The 26,978-nt window shown below is 37.2% G+C and overlaps 1 protein-coding gene across 3 annotated transcripts in view; it reads right to left on the reverse strand.

The window, feature by feature from the left end:
• SLC30A6 (solute carrier family 30 member 6) overlaps nucleotides 1–26,978 on the reverse strand; it is a 48,750-nt gene that overhangs the window by 14,689 nt on the left and 7,083 nt on the right. The window contains exons 2-12 of one of the 3 annotated variants that reach the window (XM_070379767.1): nucleotides 23,536–23,699; nucleotides 22,510–22,552; nucleotides 20,697–20,762; nucleotides 15,016–15,096; nucleotides 14,547–14,582; nucleotides 13,746–13,840; nucleotides 11,509–11,557; nucleotides 11,076–11,195; nucleotides 6,848–6,950; nucleotides 5,910–5,957; nucleotides 4,718–4,786 (exon numbers count right to left, since the gene is read on the reverse strand). In XM_070379767.1, the coding sequence (XP_070235868.1) occupies nucleotides 4,718–4,786; nucleotides 5,910–5,957; nucleotides 6,848–6,950; nucleotides 11,076–11,195; nucleotides 11,509–11,557; nucleotides 13,746–13,840; nucleotides 14,547–14,582; nucleotides 15,016–15,096; nucleotides 20,697–20,762; nucleotides 22,510–22,552; nucleotides 23,536–23,563 (738 nt within the window). In that variant the 5' untranslated portion in view covers nucleotides 23,564–23,699. Of the gene's footprint in view, nucleotides 1–4,717; nucleotides 4,787–5,909; nucleotides 5,958–6,847; nucleotides 6,951–11,075; nucleotides 11,196–11,508; nucleotides 11,558–13,745; nucleotides 13,841–14,546; nucleotides 14,583–15,015; nucleotides 15,097–20,696; nucleotides 20,763–22,509; nucleotides 22,553–23,535; nucleotides 23,700–26,978 lie in introns of those variants that run through there. The other 2 variants (XM_005893007.3, XM_070379768.1) reach the window with 2 other exon arrangements.

Below are 26,978 nucleotides of genomic sequence, written 5' to 3' on the forward strand. Positions count from 1 at the left end.
ACACTCAATACACCTGTGAGCCCCTGGGAGATCTCAGATACCTATTCAGAACTACAAATGAGGGTCATTCTAATAAACACCCCCAAAATCAAGTTTCTGGGGATAAGATTTCTCAAGTCAGCTCTAAAGAGCCAACACAGCTTGGCAGAGGTTGTACTCCAAAACAGACAGGAGATAGATCTCCTGATCCCTGAACAAGGAGGGACTTGAGCCATCTTGAATGAGACATATTGTTTCTGGGTAAATACCTCCAGCTAAGTTAAAGAAAGTCTCACAGTCCTCAAGAAAAACACAGTCCTCAAAAAAAAATCTCCTACAGAATCTCAAAGAATGAGCTAGAGAGTTCCTGGGGTGGGTGGCTCCAATCCCTATTTGGTGGATCCTTCTCCTGGCGAGGGGGAATTTGGAGTTGGCTAATGCTCCAACTAATCCCTGTTATCATCATATTGATGCTGCTTATGATTGCTCCATGTATTATCAATTGTCTAACCCATTTTGTCTCTGCCCAGGTCAACAAGCTACAACATGCGGTGCCAGTTCAACAAGGATATATAAAACTACACCTGACCGTGGAAAATATCACTCACCCTTAGATGGATACTGCTATAAGAACTCTGAGGCTTGAGATTAGCAAGAGGGGGAGGCCCAATGCCCCTCAATGTCCCAGCTCAGCAAGAAGTGCCACAGAGACCTTGATGCCCCTATTCCTAAAGAACTGGGCCTCCCATCTCTTGAGGGGGGAATGTTAGGTAGCTAGAATAGGAAAAAGGAGTCCAAAATAGTGGTGGTTAAAAGACAAAGAAAGGAAAAAGCCCACAAAAATAGAACAAAGGAAGGTCCAAGGACCAGAGTGAGGACCTCAGGTGAAACAAACAGCCCTCCTGGCTAGCCCAATTTACACAGGGCAGGTTCAAGGGGAGGAGAAAGAAGATTAAAAAGGAGCCAAAATTGAGCTCCTCTCTTCTTTTGGGTTGGCCCATCCTCCCGCCTTGAGGATGTATTTTCCTTTGCTTGCCAAATAAAACGGAGCTGTAACTGAGCTGTAACACTGGTCCACTGCTTCAAATTTTTGCTGCGGCGAGACAGAACTGAGGAAATTACACACTCCCCTGACAAAACTGGAGAAGGCAATGGCACCCCACTCCAGTACTCTTGCCTGGAAAATCCCATTGACAGAGGAGCCTGGTGGGCTCCAGTCCATGGGGTCGCTAAGAGTCGGGCATGACTGAGCGACTTCATTTTCACTTTTCACTTTCATGCATTGGAGAAAGAAATGGCAACCCACTCCAGTGTTCTTGCCTAGAGAATCCCAGGGAGAGAGGAACCTAGTGGGCTGCCGTCTATGGGGTCGCACAGAGTGTTGGACATGACTGAAGCGACTTAACAGCAGCAGCAGCAGCTGACAAAACTATACTACAAAAACTATAGTAATCAAAATAGCACCGTACTGGCACAAACCAGACACACAGATCAATGGAACAGAACAGAGAACCCAGAAATAAATCCACACACATACAGTCAATTAGTCTACAGTGAAGGAGGCAGAAAATACAAAGGGGAAGAGACAGTTCCTTCAACAAGTAGTGCTGGGAAAACTGGATAGCTACATGCAAAAGAACAAAACTAGAACATTTTCTCATACCATGTACACAAGTAAACTTAAGAAAACACAAGCAGTAATAAGCTCCTTGACATCAGCCTTTGCAATATTTTTTTGATCTGTCTCCTCAGGCAAGGGCCACAGAAGCAAAAATAAGCAAACGGGACCTCATCAAACTAAAAGGCTTTTGCAGTGAAGGAAACCATCAAAGGCAGCCTACTGAATGGGAGAAGATATTTGCAAACAGTATGTCTGATGAAGACATAAAAGAACTCATTCAACTCAACATCAAAACCCTCCATCCCCAATTAAAAATGGCCTTGATCCTGTATGCTGCATAGCACAGCTAAGGAAAAAACAAACAAACAAACATATATTAGAGGACTGATTAAATAAAATATGGTATATTCATATATTGTAAAATTCTGCAGTCATTATTAATTATGCTGGGATTCTTGAAAGACAGAAGCATTGGTAGCATTTTTTGAAATGTCCCGAATATCCCCATAAAAACAAAAACTAAAACAGCAAATTCAAATACCTATGGACAACACCTACCCAAAAAAAAAAAAATAAATAACACAACACCCTAAGAAAACCCAAATACAAACTGTAAGACCTGTAAGGTATCAGCATCTGTGGAGGAGGATACAATAGGGCATCTGATTGACCTAAAAACCTCACAATAGGTAACTAGCTCTTCATGGAAATCTAGGACAGTGAATTTGAGAAAGGCAGCCGGGAAATGGAAGGTGTTTCGCACATTTCAGTACTGGGTGAATGCACTGGGTCTGCAACAAGATATGAAGGACTGGAGTAGTGTGACCCTGTGAGCTCTCAAAAGTAACCAAGCAAAGCTCCCTTCCAGCACAAAGCCCCACATTAAGAAGAAACAGCTGGGAAGAGAATCTAAATTGAGCAGCAGAGTAGAAACAGAAGATAAAGAAGGTTCAGATACAAATGGGAGAGGAACAGAACCAGGAGGAAAAAAAGCTTTCACTTTACAGACTCATCAGAAGAGGGAACTCTAGAACCATGAATTTAGATACACTACCTTAAACCATTTTTTATTTTAAAATTCAGGAAAACGAATTTCACATAAAAAGGAGCAAAAGCAAAGAACTGAATCCAAATCCTACACATAGTTATTATAAGAAAAAAGGAGAATACAGAATAGATCATAAAAGATTGGAAAGATTTACCTACAAAACTGATGAGAACTATGACTTTCTTTTTCAAATCAATTTTTGAATTGATTAAGAAGAATATAAATCAAAATAGAAAACCTAGAAATGGAGTGGCAATTAGAAATACATGAAAAAAAATTTTTTTCAGGGAATTCCCTAGTTGTCCAGTGGTTAGGACTGGGTCCTCTGACTGCTGTGGGCCTGGGTTCAATCTCTGGTCAGGGAACTAAGATGTGGCAAGTCATGCAGCATGCCCACTCCCAAATTTCTGAAACAAAGATTAAGCTAGAAAAGCAATAAACATACAGGTATATTATGAAAAAAAAAGATAAAAAGAGAAGTTTTAAAAATCAAAGGAAATTGAGATACTAAGTAACTGAAAGAAAATAACAAATATGAAAGAAAGGTAAAGCTCCACCATGCTTATAATAGGCATTTCCAAAGAAGAAAATCAAAGCAAGAGAAGAGAATATTAAGAACTTTAATTAAAGAAAACTTTCCTGAAAGTTTTAAAGAACTGTTTCTAAAATAACATTATACAAGGGTATACTGCATCCCTGAAATAACTGACCATCAACACCAAGACACATTCTAGTAAAATTACTGGACTGAAAAAATATTTTAGGCATAGAGGTAAAAAGATCAAGTCACATATCAATGGGAAAAAATAAGACTGAGTCTTCAGGGTTTATCACAGTAACGTCTTATGCCAGAGGTAAGAAACTCAAGAAAATATCTGCTCAGGATGTTATATCCAGCCAAATGATTTTCAATAATATTCACAACTGTTTTCAACATGAAAAAATTTAGGGAATATTGTTTGCAAGGGCCTTTTCCCTGAAGAATTTACTAGAGAATGAGTTTTAGATATCCAAAATAATGAGTGAGAGAGGGGAAGAGAAGGAGAAGGGAGAGATGAAGTAGCCATTTTTCCATTAAAAGCGTGTAAGTCTGAACTAAAGACTGCAAAGCAGTGATATCATTGAGCTGTTGGACCAACCCTAATCTGCCTCTAAAATCTATGTTACAAAAGTCAAATCCTATGTTTTTTATTTAAAACTGGTACTGTAGAAGAGTAATATTTAATAACATGGAGAACTGTTTATGATATATTAAGTGAAAAGAACAAATTATAAAACAGCATGACTTCATTTTCTAAAGAGTTTAAGTATGTGAATATTAAACCAAAAAATCAATGGCAGTTTTCTTCACATGATACAATTAGGGTTGTTTCAATTTTTTTTTCTGGGTACTTTCCCATATTTTCTTCATCATTTCTGACATAGGAATAAAATCATGCCATAATAAAATCTCTTTGGTAATAAGGTCCAAAACTGGATTAGAAAAGATGGAATTTTATGCTGAAACAGCTATTATTATAACTCTTTAACATATTCAGCAAAAATCTCCAAAATCAGAACTGTAATAAAAAAGAAAATAAAAGCACATTTTACTTTTGTAACATTTTCATATTTAGGAATGTCTGACTATGGATTTTTCTCTTTTGAATAGCCCAGTATTAAGATCATTTAGTTTGAAAGGAAAAAAATGAAAAAAAAAAAAACCCCTTAATTAATCTCAATTAGGTTACTGAATCCATCTACATATTTTACTTTATTGAACAGAAATGGGAATCAAAGGACCCATAAAAATTTTAAAGAAACACTTTTCTCAGTTTTAAAAATTATAAACTATGCTTTAAATTATAACTAAAGTAATATATATAGTCCATGGAATTCTCCAGGTCAGAATACCAGAGTGGGTAGCCTTTCCCTTCTCCAAGGGATCTTCCCAACCCAGGGATCAAACCCAGGTCTCCCATACTGCAGGCAGATTCTTTACCAGCTGAGCCATGAGGGAGCTGGTAAAGAGCCTAAAAATTATAAACTATGTTTTAAATTATAACTAAAGTAATACATAGAAAGCATACCAATGAGCCAAAACCTAGGGTCCAAAAATGCTCATTTCGGACTTCCAAAACTCCATCCAAGGTAGATACCTAATCAAAAACATAGAAATAGGGTTTTTGTATTTGACATATCCAACACAACTCAGTCAAATTATGGATTTGCTCTACACCTAGGAATGACATGGTCAAACCCTGCATGAAGACACTCATTAGCCAAAAGAAGTGCCAGACCATTCACTCAAGATATCATTTCTTCTTGTTCCATACTGAGCCAGGGTCTGTTTTTTTTTTTCCCCAGTTTCTTATCTGCACCAATCTCTCTAGAATTAGGTCTTTACTTCCCTCACCCACACCTTGTTCAACAGTGTGTAGTTCTTTTCATCTTGTTAGTATAGTATATGTTTATATCCAGTACTTGAGGTATCAGAATCTTTGTCTTCTCAATGATTTCTTCCTCTGGATTCTCTTTCAACACATTTCTGTACAACATAGGATGTTATTTGGATTTGAGCCAAAAAGAAATTCCAAGGACAGTGTGTAGCCCATTGGTACAGTGGCACAGACTCAGCAGCTGAGACAAGTGGTCAGCTACACTGATCAAAGTGGCCTCTGTGATAGTGACAATCAATAGTTTTAATTACTCTCAACAATCAAATAATTTGATTATCTTATTCCTTCATTAGTTAACAGGTGGAATTTTATAACAATACAAAATCAAAACCTACTATGTGGTGAAGCAATCACCATGTCAAAGTGGCCTCTGACTTAATCAAAACCCTAAGTTTGAATAGGCTTTGTGTGTGTGTGCGTGCTTAGTCTTGTTCGACTCTTTGCAACCCCATGGACTATAGCCTCCTCTGTCAAAGGAATTTCCTCAGCAAGAATGGAGTGGGTTGCCATATCCTCCTCCAGGGGATCTTCCTGACCCAGGGATCAAACCTGCATCTCCTGTGTCTCCTGTACTGGCAGTTGGATTCTTTACCACTGAGTCACCTGGGAAGCCCAGATTTGAATACAGAATCACAATTACCATCTACATTTATTTCAAGTGAATTTGGCTTCCAGACTGAGCAAGTGGTCAAATTTTTCTATTTTTGTCACTATGTTACATAAACTTCCCTAAAATTCTAGAAAGAGCCTGAAATTATTTGTACCCACTCTTTGTATTCTCTAATCATAAATTAAAATGATTTTATTTATTATTCCATCTTACCTCTCTGATAAGTTTGTCCAACTGACCAATAACATGGGGTGGTGTTGTCTGGGGGAAAAAAAATAAAATAGAACATGAATCTAGAGAGATAAAAAATCTTCCAACAGTGGTCCTGAGAGTAAAAAAAAAAATGCATTTTATACCAGCCTTGGCTTTGTTTCACATGTGCCTTCACATGGTTTAGGAAAGAGAGGTTTCAACTGACTCACTCATCAAGCAACATCAGAAATCCATCCATGCTTATTTCTTATTTTGCAAAGAAGCTGCTATTTCTGTAACCAAATAAGCCTTAAAGGACCAACAAATCAACAAAAAAATCTTTAAGAAAGTAAAATTTTGTATAAGACATAGCACTAGTAAACTAATTGTTATTGTCGCTTCTCGAGAGGGAGATACAACCCATATGTTTTAGAGAAGACATGTGGGAAAGGCATAATGAGAAGTAGAGCCTATATATTCATCTAGTCCTGGGAAACCATCTTTCTAGTCAGGTGTTGTCTACAGGTGTTCCTATTGTTTCAATAAGGAGTGATTTTAAGTTTGAAATTTAGAAGTCTCACTAATTCAAGAATAGGAAATAAGAAAACAATCATAACTGGATTATATAATAGCCAAAATACATTTATCAGGGGAAAATAAGTATCTAAAGAGATTTTAATTAATATTGTTTTTACTTGAAATATTATTAAAGGCAAAGTTTCTCATTTATGCTTTTGTCTTATATATAAATATATGACGACTCATTTGTGCCTATTTTGTACACCAATATAACTTCATCCGGTTCTTACTATACAAATTTCAGAGGTTACTATTTGGCTTCATCTCCAACAGGACCCTCCTAAAAATTTCATAATCTGGCAGATGAACACGTTTATTTTTATAATCTGGTAAAAGAACATGGCTAATTCTAAGCATGCATACTGAAAGATGACCATTACCTGGAGTAACACTTTCCCACTGTACACGCTCATGGGATACATAGTGCCGAACGTCATCAGAGCAATGGCAATGGCTGACGCAGTGTCTACAGCAAAGTAATTACTAAAAAGAAAAAGCAATTCTAAATCTTAAATGTATCCTTCACTAGGCTTCTTACAATTTAATCCACCAAACTTTAATTATCTCAAGCAACAGGACTATTTTAACACAGCTGGCCACTACTGCAATGAGAGCATCTCAAAGGAAAAAAGAAAGTTTTCAGAATCCTTTCTTGCCAAAGTTGAAGGGAAAATAACTAATAATTATGTTAATTAGTGTGAAGAGAGATGATGAAGAAAAAAATATATTTCCCTACAATGTACTTTTATCTACTTGTCAACTGTAAATATGTCATATATATTTATCTGCTGCAACAAATAAAAACCTTTAACTAGTAATTTCTGATAAAGACCAATGGAATTCATCTGTGAGTCTATCAATTTGCTGTAAACATGAACTTTCCAATAATTAGTATTAAAAAATGTCAAATTCCCCAGGAATTTCATAAGATGAGATTCTTAAGAATCTGTTACAGTGAACACTGTGACTGAAGTACAATGGCTCATCAGTAGTTCACAGCTCTATTAACAAGAGAGACCAAAAATGCCAAAGGTTACAAGCTAATCATGTACTCTTTTTCACTTTTTCCTATCAGCTGGGAATAGAAACACAAATAAAGACACAGTTCCTGCCTTTGAAATGACAGGAAACACTCATGTGAAAAATACAAGAAATGACTTTGAGTACAAAGGAGAAGCCCTACAGGGTATCATGGCTGCACAAAGGAGTAAGTAGTGAGCCTACAGGGGTAGGATAATCCAGAAAGGCTAAATCAAAAAGAGGTGACATCTGAGCTGAGCCTTCAAAGATGGCCAAGATGAGGGGGACAGGACACTGTAGACAGTGACAGCAGCATGTGCAAGGGCATGAAAACCCTAACGCAGTGAAGAAACTATGAACAGTTAAGTATAGGCAGATGGATGGCTAGTAAGGTTGATAGAGGCTTCATCATACTAACAACTTTTAATTTTGTTAGGTATAGAAAGGAGAGGATTTTGAAACAGGAAAATATTATGTCTAGATTTGCAGCTTTTAGTGATCACATCCGCTGGATCATGGAAAAAGCAAGAGAGTTCCAGAAAAACGTCTATTTCTGCTTTATTGACTATGCCAAAGCCTTTGACTGTGTGGATCACAATAAACTGTGGAAAATTCTTCAAGAGATGGGAATACCAGACCACCTGATCTGCCTCTTGAGAAATTTGTATGCAGGTCAGGAAGCAACAGTTAGAACTGGACATGGAACAACAGACTGGTTCCAAATAGGAAAAGGAGTACGTCAAGGCTGTATATCGTCACCCTGTTTATTTAACTTATATGCAGAGTACATCATAAGAAACGCTGGACTGGAAGAAACACAACCTGGAATCAAGGTTGCTGGAGAAATATCAATCACCTCAGATATGCAGATGACACCACCCTTATGGCAGAAAGTGAAGAGGAACTAAAAAGCCTCTTGATGAAGGTGAAAGTCAAGAGTGAAAAAGTTGGCTTAAAGCTCAACATTCAGAAAACAAAGATCATGGCATCCGGTCCCATCACTTCATGGGAAATAGATGGGGAAACAGTGTCAGACTTTATTTTTCTGGGCTCCAAAATCACTGCAGATGGTGACTGCAGCCATGAAATTAAAAGATGCTTACTCCTTGGAAGGAAAGTTATGACCAAACCTAGATAGCATATTCAAAAGCAGAGACATTACTTTGCCAACAAAGGTTCGTCTAGTCAAGGCTACGGTTTTTCTTGTGGTCATGTATAGATGTGAGAGTTGGACTGTGAAGAAAGCTGAGCCCCGAAGAAATGATGCTTTTGAACTGTGGTGTTGGAGAAGACTCTTGAGAGTCCCTTGGACTGCAAGGAGATCCAACCAGTCCATTCTGAAGGAGATCAGCCCTGGGATTTCTTTGGAAGGAATGATGCTAAAGCTGAAACTCCAGTACTTTGGCCACCTCATGCGAAGAGTTGACTCATTGGAAAAGACTCTGATGCTGGGAGGGATTGTGGGCAGGAGGAGAAGGGGACGACAGAGGATGAGATGGCTGGATGGCATCACTTGACTCAATGGACATGAGTCTGAGTGAACTCCGGGAGTTGGTGATGGACAGGGAGGCCTGGCGTGCTGCGGTTCATGGGGTCACAAAGAGTCGGACACGACTGAGCGACTGACTGATCTGATATGATCAGTAGCAAAATAGCAGGTAATTAAAGATGTATGAGAAGAAAAATTTTGAGATCAGGAGACTATTCTAATTAGGTCAAGGAAATGAAGATAAGGGCCTCAATTTAGGGAACAGAATGGGAAGAAGGGAAAGATAAAAAAGAAAGATTAAACAAGAGTAGGAGATAAGACTATCATTTACTACAGCCAAGACATGGAAACAACCTACGTGCTTATTGACAGATAAATGGATAAAGAAAATGTGGCATATAGAAAGTGAAAGTGCAAGTTGCTCAGTTGTGCCCGACTCTCTGCAACCCCATGGACTATATAGTCCATGGAATTCTCCAGGCCAGAATACCGGAGTGGGTAGCCTTTGCCTTCTTCAGGGGATCTTCCCAACCCAGGAATCAAACCCTGGTCTCCTGCATTGCAGGCGGATTCTTTACCAGCTGAGCCACAAGGGAAGTCCAAGAATAATGGAGTGGATAGCCTATCCCTTCTCCAGAGGATCTTCCCAACCCAGGAATTGAATTGCGGTCTCCTGCATTGCAGGTGGATTCTTTACCAACTGAGCTGTCAGGGAGGCCCCGTGTGGCATATACATATATATATATACAGAAGTATGTACACTAGTGGAATATTATTCAGTCATAAGAAGGAAATCCTGCCATTTCTGACATGGATGGACCTTGAGGACATTACGCTAAGTGAAATAAGCCAGATACAAAAGGACAAATATGTATGATTTCATTTAAATCAAGTACTCAGAATACTTCATAGTGACCAAAAGTGGAATAGTGGTTGCCAGGGGCTGGAAGGAGGCCAAATTGGTAGAAGTTATTTAATGAGTACAGGTTCAGCTGGGGAAGATGAAAAAGTTCTGTAGATGAATCATGATGATGGTTGTACAACAAAGTGAATGCACCAAATGCCTGTGAAAATACTAAACTGTATGCTTGAAAATGGCTAAAATGGTAAATTTTATTTTACGTATGTTTTTTATGCAATTTAAGAGTGGAAAGCAGGGCTTTCCTGGTGGTTCAGAGGTAAAGAATCTGCGTGCCAACATAGGAGACACGGATTTGATTCCTGATTCAGGAAGATCCCACATGCTGCAGAAGAACTAAGACCATGCACCACAGCTACTGAGCCTATGTGCCGCAACTACTGAAGCCTGTGCGCCCTGGAGCCCGTGCTCCACGACAAGAGATGCCAATGCAGTGAGTAGCCTGAGCACCACAACCAGCCCCCACTCACAACCAGAGAAAAGCCTGCGAAGCAATAAAGACCCAGCACAGCCATACATAAATAAATTAAAATGAACACACAAAAAAGTAGAATGCAATGGAATAGATGGTGGTAGCAGTCAGTCTCACAGGAAATACAAAAAAAAAAGCAGTTTAGCAGATGGGGAAAACAGGTTCAGTCGAGGTGGACATGAACAGAAGATAGGCTTTGAGATATAGAGATCTGGGCTAGAAATAAAGTGAAGGAATCACACAAAGGTAGAAAATACAAACAATGGTATGTGATGTCCTAGGAGAGTAGGCAAAAGGGTAGGGAGTCAAAGAATAATGTCATAACATTAAACTTAAGCTTGCTAAAGACTATTTCTTAATAGGCTTGCTTTAAAAAAAAACAAATTGGTTCACATCTACTCCTCTTTCCTCATTCAGCAACAGTACCTGTGATTTATGAGTCTCTTACTCTCCTCTTCTGTTTCACTCATCTGGCCAGCAGAAGGGAATTTAAATAGCTTTCCCATCTGCATTATAGATTGTAGTGAAGATTTCTTATTGAATCCAACCCCCCTTAATTTTTTCAGATGAAGACACTTGAGGACAAGACTTGACCAAAGTTGCACAGGTCATAAACATGCTATAAACTTAATCCGCATGCGTCCTAATGCCCTTAAAAATCAAACCCCAGGAATGGAAATCCACTTGAGAGCAATAAAAAATACTTACTTAATTTCAATTAGCATATAAGTAATACAAAGAGCAAATGCTCCAGCAAGATCAATCAAAACAAATGGATTCATTCGGGGAAGGAAGATACTGCTAAGTCCTGGAATAATTCCACACAAGCTATGAAAAAACAAACAAAGAGTACTCATTACCAAAACTTATGTAATAATAATGAAAACTGAATAAAAGATGACTTGCATTTTAGTATCATAAATCATTTAACAAAGAGGATTTGGGAACAAATCTCTCACTTGTAAAGTTTTCTTTTGTATCATCAATTAAAAAATAAGAAAAAGCCAAGGGAAAAGAAGAATCTGATCTGTGAGATTCATATAGTAACCTCAGCAACGAATAATGTTAAGTTCCCATAACAGATGTGTTTCCTGTGCATTCCTTTAACAATATGTATTTTATGAAACCCCAAACATCTTACCTTCTACTAAGATCTGCAACATGCTCTTGAAGCCAACTAGTACTTGCAGCTTTAAAAAGAAAATACTTAAATTATTAAAATTACCAGAAATAATTATTAAATTACCAGAAATACTTGATTCTTAAATTTAAAAAATAAATTTCATGATGACTATGTAACAGTACAAAGGGATACATTATACCTAGAACTTTTTTCTTTTTTATGCCTTTAGGATACTAAATGAAAAGTAGTTTCAACTACAATACATAGCTGATCTGATGGAATCAATGAACTTACACATGTCATCGTTACTATTAATTTGAAGTTTTAAAGGCTTATTACACTGCAAAGCAAAGCTTCCTAACCAGTGTGTTGAGAATGAGTTGCAGGTCCACCAATTACTAACTCTCTTAGCTTTCAGAGAGGCCAGGTATCTGGCTACATGCAGATGCCAGTCAGTGACTGACCCTGGACATGTAGCCTCCAGGTGCAAGCATACTCTTACATTTACCCCAGGGTGCTACAGAAATTCTCATTTATGTGCACCATGATGTAGAAAAGATTGGCAAGCCATATAAACAGTGGCCTAGAACAGCAGTTAAAGCAGACTCTGATGCCAGGATACTTGGCTTCAACCTCAACCCTGCCCTTGACTAGATATATAGCCTGAGACAAGTGACTGAATCTCAGTGCCTCAGTGTAAAGTGGGGAGAATAAAACGATTTACCTTATATGGTTATAGGAAGAATTAAATGGGCTCTGTGTAAAGTACTGAGCACACTGCCTGGCAGAAAGTGCTTTAATATTTTTTTTCACTCAAATTTCAACTCATGTTGTAAATCTTGATATTTCTGCGAACTTTCATTTCCAGCTAATAAAAATACAAACTAGATGATTTTTCTGGAAATAAACTTGGCAATATATATCAAACACTTATAATTTTTTCTCTGAGAAGATTAGAAATGCATACAAGAAATCTGATAGAAAAAAGGTGGTTATAGTTAAAAGGAAAAGTTGAAAATGTACATTAGACTAATTTTTTTAAATATTCATGACAAAATGTTATGCAAGCATTCAAAAATTATTTTTCAAAGATTATTTAATGACAGGCAATATTCAAGACATAAAGTTAAGTGAAAAAAGCCAAGCATAAAATTTTTAACTGATACAATTCTAAGTATGTAAAAAAACATACATATGTGCACAGAAAAAAAAATAAAGGAACAAAACAGAAATGTTAATAGATGTTATCTCTGGCTCATGAGATTACCAGTACTGTTTCCTTCTTGTATCTTTCTGCTCTTCAGGGAAACATAGTTTGTAAATCTTTGTACCTTCTTAAAATTTCAAGAATGAGCATAATAGTATTTTAATAAAGTTTTTTCAAAATAATTCTGATGATCATAAATATCATTATTTAATTTTCCAGTTTATGCAGTAATTCTTAAACTCTAATTCATACAAATAAATTCATACTTCATGACACTTAGGAAGTTGTTTAAGCTTGAATGGGTATTTCAGAAAGCTTTCTTCCCCTGGTTATCTTGGTATTCAAGTCAGTGAGACTTAAAAAGACCTTCCCCTATTTTTCCTTCAAAGTGCAGGTGTGTGTACACAGCCCGCTTTTGTTTTTATCTCAGTGTAAAGTGAGGTAAAACTCCTCCAGCCATCCAACAGCGGTTAACCTGGTGTGGGGGAGTAGGACTCCAAAACACTGAAATTAGTGAAAAATGTCAATACTTTAGACCACTAAAATGAAAATTCTATCTGAATTTTTAGACTTGAAAGTAAAAGAATTTATCAAAAGGACTAAAATTTGGATACTTTCAAATATATGCCCACCCATCATCGCCCCAGAGAGTTCCTGGGAATGAAGTCAATTAACAAAATACAATTATTTGCAATGAGCACATCAACTATATGTACGCTGATGCTTCTAAAATGCATTCTTAGGTAGTTTATACACTTAAAATTTCATTCATGTTATCTGGTAAATGTAATTTTTTATCTCATGTAATTTAATATGTCAGTTCTGCTTGTTTTTAAGGAATATGTTATTTTAAAACTTAAAAGTTAGATTCTATTTCTTAATTTTCTGCTTTATAAGTTTCTGAAGACTTTAGAACTTTAGGGGGAGGTAGTTCTCTCTTTCCCTCAGGATACACTTTCTCATTGATTTATGAATCAATGAAACAAACAAAAGACTTGTTGCTATCAGAAATTAATTGGATTTTTATTAATGGTAAACAAAAACATACCTTCAGAAACATAAGCAAAAGGTTTATTCCGAATTGAAAGCATTGTGAACAGGTTGAAGGAAAGAGCCACAAAAGTACCAACTAATAATCTTCCCCTAAAAAGAATAACACTCATTGTTATTTTTTTCTTGGTAATATTAATATGTAATTTCAGCATGTAGTGTGACTAGGAGATGAGGGAGCAGAGTGGTCTGCTTCAGTATTTGCAGTCAGAATTTGAACTTGGTTTCTAGCTTTATGACCCATGTTCTGCATATGGTTGCTCCATCTTACATGGGATCCCCACCCCTCCAAAAAAGACCCTTAGCATTAACAATATCTTCTTACAGGTAATTGCTGTTATAAATCTTTAGAAATGCTACAGATATTTGGTTTATAGTCTGCTGGCTAAGTCAAACTGTCCTGAATGAAACTGATCAGAACAGATCCACACAGTTAGCATCTTTGTTGCAGCTAATAACACTTCCATCTCTTCTAGAGATGCTACTAAAAAATTTGGGGGATCTAAATTATAGAAGACAAGACAGGGCTGGTTTAGCATGTTTGCCTGGATTTGGAAATACTGAGGGACCCGACATCAAAGTAGAGAGGCCTTTTTGTTCCGTATAAAAACGTAGGGGCTTGGGAACAGTTAAGGGTGAAAAGAAGGAGTCTTGGGACTTGGGGATTTTGCTTGTGAAATATATATTACCACACTCTGAACTCTAGTATGGGCCAAAGTAATCATTATTTCATAATATACCAATTAATCACTGGGAATCAAACTTAATAGTATATTGTATGTCAAAAGTAGAATCTTACGTGTGTATCTCGGGCTGCTCCAAAAAGCGTTCTGCGCTAAAAGAAAGAAATAATGTTAATGTATTAAAGAATTAAGTTAAAAAACTTTATTAAATACATAATTAATCTAATAAATTCACAAAACTTTTAAATATGACCTGTTGATTACTAGTAGTGATGAGACAAGCAGACCCACAAGTTATCCTCAAGGTGCAATGTCCAATCCTTCTCTAACAAACCTGAATATGTCTGACTGAATCCCTTCCTTTTATTCACATCTACTTATGACTGGATTTAGTAGTATCAAAGGTAATAAAAGAAGGGTATAAAGAGGGAGAAAAGTCTGAAACACAAAGAAACTGTACTATCCAGCATTGTTCATATTAATTTGTATACCCTTTTAACCAGAATGTCTCACTGGATTCTTTCATATTTCCAAAGGTAGCACAGGTAGAATTCGCAGTGACAGAAACATCATATACAAATGTACCTTTCTTTTAAAATAAAGAGAGCTCCCAACTGTGCCAAGACTGTGGAGGCAAATACAGCCAGGACTTCTAATCTTTCAAATCTGAAATTGGAAAATTAATTAAATTAGCATAATTTTTTCAATTCACAAACTAGCATCTGTAAAACACATTCACTCACTCACTACAAATGTAACTACTATAAGCCAAACACTGTTTAAAAAATCTAGTTTCTAGAATGATAATAAACAGTGAATATCTTAGATTTTAGAAAGAGTACCTATTTATAAAACATATATTCTTTATGGCTTTTTTTCTCTAGAAATATTCATTATCATAATAACAGCTAACACTTAATTGACCCATCTTATGTTAGACACCAGTCAAAGTACTTAACACATTATCTCATCTAAATCCTTATGAGGGGTCATTCTATCCCTCTTTAAAAAAATAAATAAGTAAGAGATAAGGATCTTGAAGCCCAAAAGTAAGAGTAACTGTTTAGAGTCATATAGCTAGCAAGTGGAGGAGTCAGATTTCCAAACTCAGACACTCTGGCTCTAGTGTTCATGACTTTAATCACTACGATAAAGAGGAGAGTGAAAAAGTTGACTTAAAGCTCAACATTAAGAAAACTAAGATCATGGCATCCAGTCTCATCACTTCATGGGAAACAGATGGGGAAACAGTGGAAACAGTGTCAGACTTTATTTTTCTGGGCTCCAAAATCACTGCAGATGGTGATTGCAGCCATGAAATTAAAAGACGCTTACTCCTTGGAAGGAAAGTTATGACCAACCTAGATAGCATATGCAAAAGCAGAGACATTACTTTGCCAACAAAGGTCCGTCTAGTCAAGGCTATGGTTTTTCCTGTGGTCATGTATGGATGTGAGAGTTGGACTGTGAAGAAAGCTGAGCATCAAAGAATTGATGCTTTTGAACTGTGGTGCTGGAGAAGACTCTTGAGAGTCCCTTAGACTGCAAGGAGATCTAACCAGTCCATCCTAAAGGAGATCAGTCCTGGGTGTTCATTTGAAGAACTGATGTTGAAGCTGGAACTCCAATACTTTGGCCACCTGATGCGAACAGCTGACTCATTTGAAAAGACCCTGATGCTGGGAAAGATTGACGGCAGAAGGAGAAGGGGACGACAGAGGATGAGATGGTTGGATGACATCACCAATTCAATGGACATGGGTTTGGGTGACTCCGGGAGTTGGTGATGGACAGGAAGGCCTGGGGTGCTGCGGTTCATGGAGTCACAAAGAGTCAGACACGACTGAGTGACTGAACTGAACTGATACTGCCTGTCACATTTACATATAATTGCAGTTAATTGAATATGTCTTATTATCCCTAAACTATCAGCTGGAGGCCATGGACTGCTGTCTTATTTATCTTGGTTTTTACCACTATACACAGTTTAATGGCATTCAACATTTGTAGTATGTACGTACACTAAAATTTCTCAAGGAAATAATTATGTTCAGAAAAGATAATAAATAATTAAGGATGTTCATCACATTACTTTTTTTCTCCTCAAATCAGCTGGTTTAATTCCAGGAGGTACAAAATTCAGGAAATAATAAAATAATTAAGGACATACATCATGTTGCTATTGGTAATGGAAAAATGTTGGAATCAACAAAAGACCATTATGTATTACTAAAAATATAACAAATGTATTTACTGACATGAAAGGAAATAAATGAAGAAAAGTGGGTTATAGGAGGGTATGGAAAAAACAGTATGTAAATGCAGCAATGTTATCTGTAGATATTGATAAGTTGATACTAAAGTGCACATAGAAATGCAAAAGGTGAAGGAAAGCAAAGGTCTAAAGAACAAAGTAGGAAGATTTCCACTACAGTATTCCACTGCAAGATTTCAAACTACAGTAATTAACACAGTACAGAACCGATGCAAAGACAGACAAATACACTTTGAAGAGAAAGGAGAATCTAGAAACAGACCAACATATACAGTTACTTGATTAATGAAAAAGTAGCACATAAAAGCAATAAAAAGAAAAAAACTGATTCAATTAATGTTTTATCAAATTGAATAGCTGTATAGAAACCAATGTGCCTTGACCTCTACTTCAAACCATATACAAAAAGCAAATTCTAGTTTGATTGTTAAGCCTATATGTGAAAGGTCAAATTGTAAAACTCCTAATGACAGCGAAGAGTATCTCATGATCTTGGGCCAAGATTTCTTGACAAGTACACAGAAAGTACTAACCATAAAGGAAAAGACTGATCAACTGAATTTATCATTGAAATTAAAAACATTCCATGCATCAGAAGATAGCTTTAAGAGAATGAAAGAGAAAGAACTCCTATGGATCAATAAGAAAAAATAAGCAACCCAATATAAAAATGGATAAAACACTTTAACAAGCATTTCAGAAAAGAGGTAATCTGAATGGCTAATAAACATAAGAAAAAGTGCTCAAATACTCATCAAGAAAATAACTTAAACCTACAATGAGATACCACTGCACATCCTAGAATGGCTTTTAAAAAAAAGGCAATACCAACAGTTGGTAAGGACCTGAAGCAACTAGAACTCAGATATACTGCCAGTAGAAATGTATACTGCCAGTAGAAATGCAAAACCACTCTGGAGAACTGCTTGGAATTATCCTATCTTCTAATGACAAATATATGCAAGTCCTATGACAGTAATTTCACTCAAAGACATATGCCCAACATAAATGAGCACACATGTATACCAAAAGAAAAGTACAAAATGAGCATATGTAGTTTTATTCATAATAACAAAAAGGTAAAAATTATCTAAATTTCTTTCAATAGTTGAACATATAAACGTATATTGGCATATTGGAATATTAGAGCAAAGAACAAGAATGAATTACTGCTATATGATGATACATATTACAATCCCATTTATATGATTTCAAAACTGGCAATAATAATCTGAAATGACAGCAATCAGAATACTGGTTACTTTTCTCGGCATTTGACTCAACCTTAAGTCATGAATGGAGGCTTTGGGGGAACTTATAATGGTTTATATCATGATCCAGATAGTAGTTATACAAGTATATTTATCTGTTAAAATTCATCAAACTGTACAAGGATATAAGAAAAGAATAAGATAACAGTCCATGCTACCAAGAAATTTATATTTAAAGGGGGAGACAAAAAAACAAATAACTGATAAGTTCTATACAGAGAATTATAGTAGTCTGGTGTGTAATGTTAGTCACTCAGTCGTGTCCGACTGTCTGCAACCCCATGGACTGGGTTGCAGCCTGCCAGGCTCCTCTGTCCATGGAATTCTCCAGGCAAGAAGACTGGGAGTGGCTTGCCATTCCCTTTTCTAGGGGATCTTCCCAACCTAGGGAATGAACCTGGGTGTCCTGCATTGCAGGCAGAATTTTTACCGTCTGAGCCACCAGGGAAGTCCAGTCTGATGTGACAAAAGACTAACTAGGTGATCTATTTCAGAATTCATTGTAGACTGCGCCCAGTCACTTAATGATATTAGCACTTGGTAATATTAAGACTGGAATAACAAAACTGGGCTTATCTTGAAAGAATCAGGTGAAGAGCATCTCAAGGAGAGAGAATAGTCTGTATAAAGATCCTAAAGCAAGAATAAGTTATATTCAAATTATAGACACAAAGACAGAGTGCATGACAGTGGTAACTTGAAAAGAAGTAGGTTGGGTCTAAGTCATACACAGCCTTTATAAACAAGGGAAAGGAGTCAGGATTTTACTCTCAATGTGATAGGAAACAACTGGATGGTTTTAAGGAGTAGAATGATAGCATGATTTAGGCTTAAAAAAAACAAACAAACACTGGTTGCTACACAAAGAATGGACTCCAAGGGTTGGGAAAAGCGAAGTATGCAGACTAGTTAGGATTAGGATGCAGGATGTTGCTGAAGGCAAGAAATGAAGGTAGCTTGGTTAGGATGGTAGTACTGGAGATAGAAATGGGGGTGGAGGCAGATTCTGGATGTGTTTGTAAGTTATCCTGACATAACCTCCTGATGGATAAATATGGGTGATGAGAGAATAATCGAGGATTTTGCCTGAGCAACTAAGTGGCTGTGTATTTACTAAGATGGGAAAAACTACAGAGGAACAGATGTTGGGGAAAGAAAACAAAACAGGAAATTTAGCTTGAATTTAAGACATCAATTAGGCACCCATGTGAAGTTGGCATGAAGGGAACACTGACATGAGATAAATCTCAGTGCTACAGAACTGAATTTTGGAATTATCAGATATAGATGATACTTCAAGCCATGCAACTGACTGTAATTATATTTAATTGCTCTCTCGTTTCCTATTCTCTAAGCAATGAGACCAAAATGGGAGCTGTCATGTCTTTATTAAACCTTGTATCCTGGCCACAGGAGCTGAACTAAAAAGACTAACATCTATACCAAGGCGGAAAAACCAACAGCTCTTTCTCATTAATTTTCAGAACAAGAGCTGGGGAAGAGTCCTTTCCTGTCTAGGAGGAAGGTGAGAAGGTTCCAAGTCTTGCTAGAAGTTATCATTCCAGCAGAGTGGAGAAAAATGGTCTGAGAAACCGAACCTGACATGCAGAGAAAAGCAGGCCACTGAGGTAAGAGAAAGACAATGTCCTGAGTGTCCCTGTGCCAGCTTACCTCAGTCTTCCCACACAGGTATATTATCATTTTCCCACCAAATTAGTTTGAATTGGATTTCTGTCACCACCAAAAGCCTGACTCAAGAGTTAAGATTTCCATATACAGATATGTATTCTCTACAAATGGTTATCATAGTAACAGTCCAACTCTATTAAATTTCAGTGACACACAAATATTTTCATTTTGCATTAAAATTTCATGTTCACTCTGTCTTATTATTTAAGTAAATAAAACCTGATTTTGTTCAAAAGAATATAATCCCAATGAATGGTATGGAAAAGAAAGTTTAAGTTTGGTTCAAGAGTTTCTTCACCAAGGTTAAATTTTTCTTTCTAGTTCTTTCCTTGAATCTGAAAGGAATTCATTTCTTTTCCTAATATAATAAAAACATCCGGGACTTCCCTGGTAGTTCAGTGGCTAAGACTCTGCACCCCCAATGCAGGTGCCCTGAGTTCGATCCCTGGTCAGGAAACTAGATCCCACATACTACAACTAGGACTTGGCCCAGTGAAATAAATGAATAAATATTAAAAAAAAATCCTCTGATGTAAAAGATTATTTTCCAGCTTTCAGCAATTTCTAAACTATAGACACAGAAATCTCAAAATCTTTGTCAGTTTGTTGCTATCACAAATCTAGTCTTATGGGAAAAATATACCTCTACCACTGCATTAACGTTAAAGTGTATCCCACTTACTTTAACATCTAGAAGATACATACACAAAAATCCTTTGTACTTTCTCTAACTGAAATAAGAAATTACCAAAGACCTTAAAATGAACATTTTATGTTAAGATTTGTTTTGTAAAATAGCAAAGAACCTAATGTGAACATTTTACTGTAATATGATTTAAATTTAATCATCTATGTTTCTTATCTAGAATCCTCTTAGAAGATGCTTTTTAAAATCTAATTTTACTATTTATCATTATCACACTAAACAGGCAATACTTATTTTCTACAAATATTCAAGCTAGCTCTTTAGTAGTTTAACTACTAATTTTAATAGCAATAAGTTAGCAGAAAATAAAGTAAATTGAACTTACCCAAATGAATAGGCAGGGCTAGGTTTCCTCATCATCACCCAGTAACTTACTAAACAAGTTATCAAACTAAGTAAAAAGGCAAATAAATACAGCATTAGAACAAGAGCTAGAAGACATACAAAAAGAAATTTGGTTTTCAGAATACCTGAGTTGTTAAAAGTAACAGTGTTCACAGGCTAACAACAAATTATTCTAATGATTTATAATCTAATCACAATAAACACCCTAACATGTGAGTTTTAACATGGGGAGAAACAGAAGAAGTTATGATATACCATTAAGACAGTTAAATAGAATACTTTAAACTCATATTTTCTCTACTCAGTAAGTTATCCACCCTAAATGGTTTCCATAACTGAGCCTGCAAAAAATAACATAGTAATAATTAAGAATATTTACTTGGTTCTAGGCATAAACTGGAGAAGGAAATGGCAACCCACTCCAGTGTTCTTGCCTGGAGAATCCCATGGACGGAGAAGCCTGGTAAGCTGCAGTCCATGGGGTCACACAGAGTCGGACACGACTGAAGTGACTTAGTAGTAGTAGCAGGCATAAACATTTCAACTTTGATAAACTTTATTTAATCTATGTTAAAAGTTAAACTAAATATTAATAACACCTTGACAATATTCTAGATGAGGTAAAGTTATGGTTGCTTTCCAGGTATAGTGGAAATTCACTCTAAGACAATTTACTACAGTGTGAAATTCAGGTAACAACTATCTGTTTTAGATCCATCAAGAAGATTTAGTTATGTGACTGATGAAAAGACATCCTATAACACACCTATGGCACAGATATTGGAGACATCATTGTCCAAGCACTTTGTAATCTTTATTGGAAACATGGGACTTCCCTGGTGGCTCCGACGGTAAAGAATCTGCCTACAATGCGGGAGACCTGGGTTTTATCTCTGGGTTGGGAAGATCCTCTGGAGAAGGACATGGTAACCCACTCCAGTATTCTTGCCTGGAGAATCCCATGAACAGAGGAGCCTGGCAGGCTACAGTCCATGGGTCTCAAAGAGTCGGACACCACTGAGTGACTAAGCACACACACACTGGAAATAAGAAAGGTCCCCAAAAGCAGGAGCCGACAGGTTGTCTCTCGATCTCACAATCACATACTTGCTTTGCAGTTATTAACCCCTCATTTCTTTTCCCATCTACACAGTTCCAGTGGGAACTGGTATGCTCTTACATGTTCCTGCTCCCTAGCAGGAACCTATAGCTGACTCATCTATAGGTAGGCAACTGACCTAACATCTGGGTATTTTTCTGTTGCTATGTAAATGGGATATCTTCTTCCAGCATATCTTCTAATTGTTTTTATTTGTATACATGATCCATGTTGATAATTTTACTTATTTCACAGATTGCTGCTACTATTGCTAAGTTGCTTCAGCTGTGTCCAACTTTGTGCGACCCCATAGACGGCAGCCCACCAGGCTTCCCCGTCCCTGGGATTCTCCAGGCAAGAACACTGGAGTGGGTTTCCATTTCCTTCTCCAATTTCACAGATTACTTTCCTTTAATTAAAGAAAATTTCATAAATTCAGTGCAATAAACTCTTCTTTTATTTTTACTGTTTTATTCCAAATAGGACATTTATACAGAAATGTGCATGAAGCACATATGTACATTTTAACAAATAGAAAAAAAAAACCACCCATGTAACCACAAATTAAGGTCAGAAGTAAAACAACGGGGAAGTTTTCTGGACATCTCTTTCTTTTTTTTTTTTAAATGAAGTATAGTTGATTGACAAATTCTATATAAGCTTTAAAACATTAAGGAGAGTTTTTAAAACTTACCTAAAAAGATCAAAAATGGTCAGGTAAGTATAGGCAGTTAAAGCTGCAAAACAACAGAAAGACTGATTAAAATGTTACTGAATCCATGGTTAGGAAATACAACAAATAATGGTACATAAAAATATAAGAGGTTTTTAAAAACACAAGAAAGATATTAAGAGGTTTTACCTTTTAAGAAAAACTCAATAAACCTCAAAATCTTATTTATACACTACATAAATTGAAGAACTAATCTATCACTAAAAATACCTCACAAAGATACATGCACCCAGTGTTCACAGCAGCACTAGTTACAGCAGCCAAGACATGGACGCAACCCAAGGGGCCATCAACAGACACAGAGGCAGGAAGGAGGATTACTCATCCATAAAAAGGAGTGCATCTGCCATTTGCAGCAACACGGATAACCCCTAGAGTATATTCTGCTTGGGGAAATAAGCCAGAGAAAGACAAATACTATATGGTATCACTTATATATGAAATCTAAAAAATAAAACAAACAAATGTATTAATCTATAGCTTCCTCACCAAGGGAAGTCCCTATAGTAATTTTGAGTGGAGTATAATCTATAAAAATACTGAATCACTATGCTGTACACCTGAAACTAATAACATAAATCAACTATACCTCAATTAAAAAATAAAAAGAAACCTCCGTTTTTCAAATAGATTTAAATCTTTTGAAAAAGCTCATTTTAAATAATGCCTAACAATTGAACCAAATTTTATAGTTTACAAGGTACTTTTGAGGGACTTCCCTGGCAGTCTAGTGGTTAAGACTCTGCACTGCCACTGCAGGGAGCAGGGGATCAATCCCTGGTTGGGGAATTAATATCCCACATGCCAAGCGACAGGGCCAAAACAGAATATAACAAGGTACTTTTGGAATAGATTCCCTCATTTAAATCTTTCAAGTTGTATTTCAGAATAATATATTCCATGTTAAGGAAGACATACCTTTATTTAAGATGAGAACAATAAAAGTGAAATTAATAATTAACTATAAAAATAAGAACAGTGACATACCTATACTATTAGTGGAACTGCACCACATTAGCAGGAAGCCAGTACATGTTAAGTTTATTGCACCAAAGAGCAGTATCTTCCAGGACTGTGAAAAGGAAAATCATTCTTACTTGTACAACACCGATAAACTTCTTTGGGTCCACTCAAGTTTGAGGATTCATACTCTAATATTCAAAGGAATAAGCACAACCTGTTTTAAAAAACTGAAGGGTTACAGTTTCTAAAACTTCCCAAAAAATTCATCAACCAAGTTATTATCACAATATATAAACCTAAAAAAATTCGAGAAGGGGAATTATTCAAGAGAAAATAAATTCTGACATATAAATTCTCAAATAGTTGAGAAAATAAGATGACATTTGAATATAATTTTGACTCTATAAACATATATATGGAGACAATGATAAAACAAATGGGGCAAAATATAAAGCAACTGATGCATCTGAATAAAGGGTATAAGGGAATTCGTTACACTAATCTGAAAACTTTTCTATAAGCTTGCAATTACATCAAAATAAAGTCACCCTGCCCATCCACCCACCAAAAACAGAACAATGCTTGGTTATTTACCAAATAGGTCATAAGAAACAGGACTGCTAAAAAAAGGAGATTACCACAGTTTAGAAGTTCATAGAAAAGGGAGGATTTGAGATATACCTTGAAACAGCTATGGTTTTTCCAGTGGTCATGTATGGATGTGAGAGTTGGACTGTGAAGAAAGCTGAGCACCGAAGAATTGATGCTTTTGAACTGTGGTGTTGGAGAAGACTTGTCAGAGTCCCTTGGACTGCAAGGAGATCCAACCAGTCCATTCTGAAGGAGATCAGCCCTGGGATTTCTTTGGAAGGAATGATACTAAAGCTGAAACTCCAGTACTTTGGCCACCTCATGCGAAGAGTTGACTCATTGGAAAAGACTCTGATGCTGGGAGGGATTGGGGCAGGAGGAGAAGGGGACGACAGAGGATGAGATGGCTGGATGGCATCACCGACTCAATGGACATGAGTTTGAATGAATTCCAGGAGATGGTGATGGACCGGGAGGCCTGGCATGCTGCGATTCATGGGGTCTCAAAGAGTCGGACACGACTGAGCGACTGAACTGATCTGAAACAGCTTGGATTTAGTCAGAGGAAGGAAGAATTGCATTCTAAAAATGAAGGAAGACGAGATCAAGTGAAGTGTTTTTTACTTTGTTCTGCTCCAATCCCTACATAGGGAGACCAACACTTGTTTCAAAGTATAGATGAAATAGTGGAAAGGTTGTTATTTGGAAATGTTAAGTTTAAACATATAATTTATATTTATATATTTAAATAGATAAGGTCAAATAAGGTATGGGAAAGGTATGGGATAGGATGGTTTTATAATACAGATGAAAGCTGTAGGTCTAGAAAGGAAGACCACCACCAGAAGTGAGAAGGATAAGAAGGTAACTCAAGAGACAGAAATCATAAGGCAGAAAGAAGTGACAGTCATGGAGCACAGAGGTAACAGGCTATAAATCTAAGGAAGAAACAAGCCATTTCCTAAAACTAAGGCATATGGTAAAGTAGGACTGGACACTTAAATACAGAAAAAATCTTCACAATAGCTGTTATGGTGAATACGTTACTGAAGCATCAAAAAGAAGAACAATAATTCCCAGCATAAATTTATGGGAGACACCATTCTCGAATTTCCTCCTCAAGGAGGAGCAAAACCAGAAGAGCAGGTGACATGGGGATGTTAGAAACTTGAGAACTGATACGACAGGTTAACAGGACGAGGGACTGTATGCCCAATGAGGACATGACTGGACAAGGGGCCTAGTCAGGACAGGGATTCAGTAACAGTCAGAAAAGGCAGATAAAGCATGTAATACATGCCGTTCTCATGCCAAATCAAGCTGTTAATCAAACATTTGAGTATCTATTTTGTAACAGATAGCATTTGAGGCACTGGAGATACAGCAGTGAATGAAACATGGACCTTGTAATCCAGGTGGGGTGACAGACAAGAAGCAAATATAGGAAGTCAGGTGGTGGTAAGTGCTAGAAAGAAAAAATAAAGCATAGTAAGAACACAGTAATGGAAGATACTAAAGAGCTGCTCATCTAGATAGGGTGGTCAGAAAAGAACTCTCTGATAAGCTGACATGTGCCCAGAAATCTGAAAGAGGTGAAGATGCTAAGCATCCAGACATCTCAGAGAGAAAACGGAAACCACAGTGAGATAAAAGAGGGGCTGAGGACAGCTAGACAGGAGAGGTGAGAGGAGTCTGGGGCTACATTAAGCAGTGTCATGTACGCCAGGAAAAGAACTGGGATGTATTCCAGATGAGATGGAGCAGTGACTTAGCTTTCATTTTAAAAAGCTCATTCAGCTTCTCAACCTGGAATATGCTGCACAGGGGCATGGATGGAAGTAGGAAGACCATTAGAATGTGCTTGCAATAAACCATGTGGGGAATGATGGGAGCTTTGAAGGTGGCTGTTAGAAGAGTCAGCTTCTGTCCTACTACGAGGACAGAGCTGGCAATTACTTATAAAACAGCTGTGAGGAGTGAAGGAAAGAGAGGGGTAAAGGTGACTCCAAGGTTTCTGGCCTGAGCCATTTGGTGAAGAAGTGATAGAAAATCAAAGTTCGGGTTTGATCTTACTAAATTTGAGATGGCTATTAGATATTTGGGTGAAAATGTTGAGAAGGCCATTATATATAGGAATTGGAGGTAGGGAAGAAGGTAGAGGCTGAGATATAAATACGGGGTCATCAGCATATGGTAGTGAAAGTCTCACCAAGACAGAATGAGGCAAACAAGAGAGGCCAGAGTTCTCTAAGTCCTGGGCACTCCAAACTCAGAAGTCAGAAAGATGGGAGGCGAGTAACAAAGGAGACTAAAAAATAAAGACTAAGAAGTAAGTGGGCCCCCCCAGGTGGCACTAGTGGTAAAGAACCCACCTGCCAATGCAGGAGACGTAAGAGATGTGGATTCGAACCCTGGGTCAGGAAGATCCCCTGGAGGAGAGCACAGCAACCCACTCCAGTATTCTTGCTTAGGGAATCCCATGGATAGAGGAGCCTGGCAGGCTACAGTCCATGGGGTCACAAAGAGTCGGACATGACTGAGTGACTAATACTTTCACGCTTTCAAGTAAGTAGGAGGAAAATCAAGGGTGGCAGTTCAGAGTCCAAGTGAATAAAATGCTTTAAGGAGGAAGACTGATTCAAATGCCATTGAAGGCCAAATAAGATGGGAAATGAGGATGACCATTGCTTTTGGCAACACAGAGGTTATCAGGTACTTGTAAAAGCAGTTTCTGTGGATAAGTGGGGACCAGAGTTAGACTGGTTTTGCTTAACAGAAACAGTGAGAAGAGAAACTGAACAAAGAGAGTAAAGACAACTCTAAATAGTTTTGCTTCAAAAGCAAGCAGAGAAAGGAAGCAGCAGCTGAGAGTGGTA

This window comes from Bos mutus, chromosome 11 (genome assembly GCF_027580195.1).
Source record: "Bos mutus isolate GX-2022 chromosome 11, NWIPB_WYAK_1.1, whole genome shotgun sequence".
Classification (NCBI taxonomy): Eukaryota; Metazoa; Chordata; class Mammalia; order Artiodactyla; family Bovidae; genus Bos; species Bos mutus.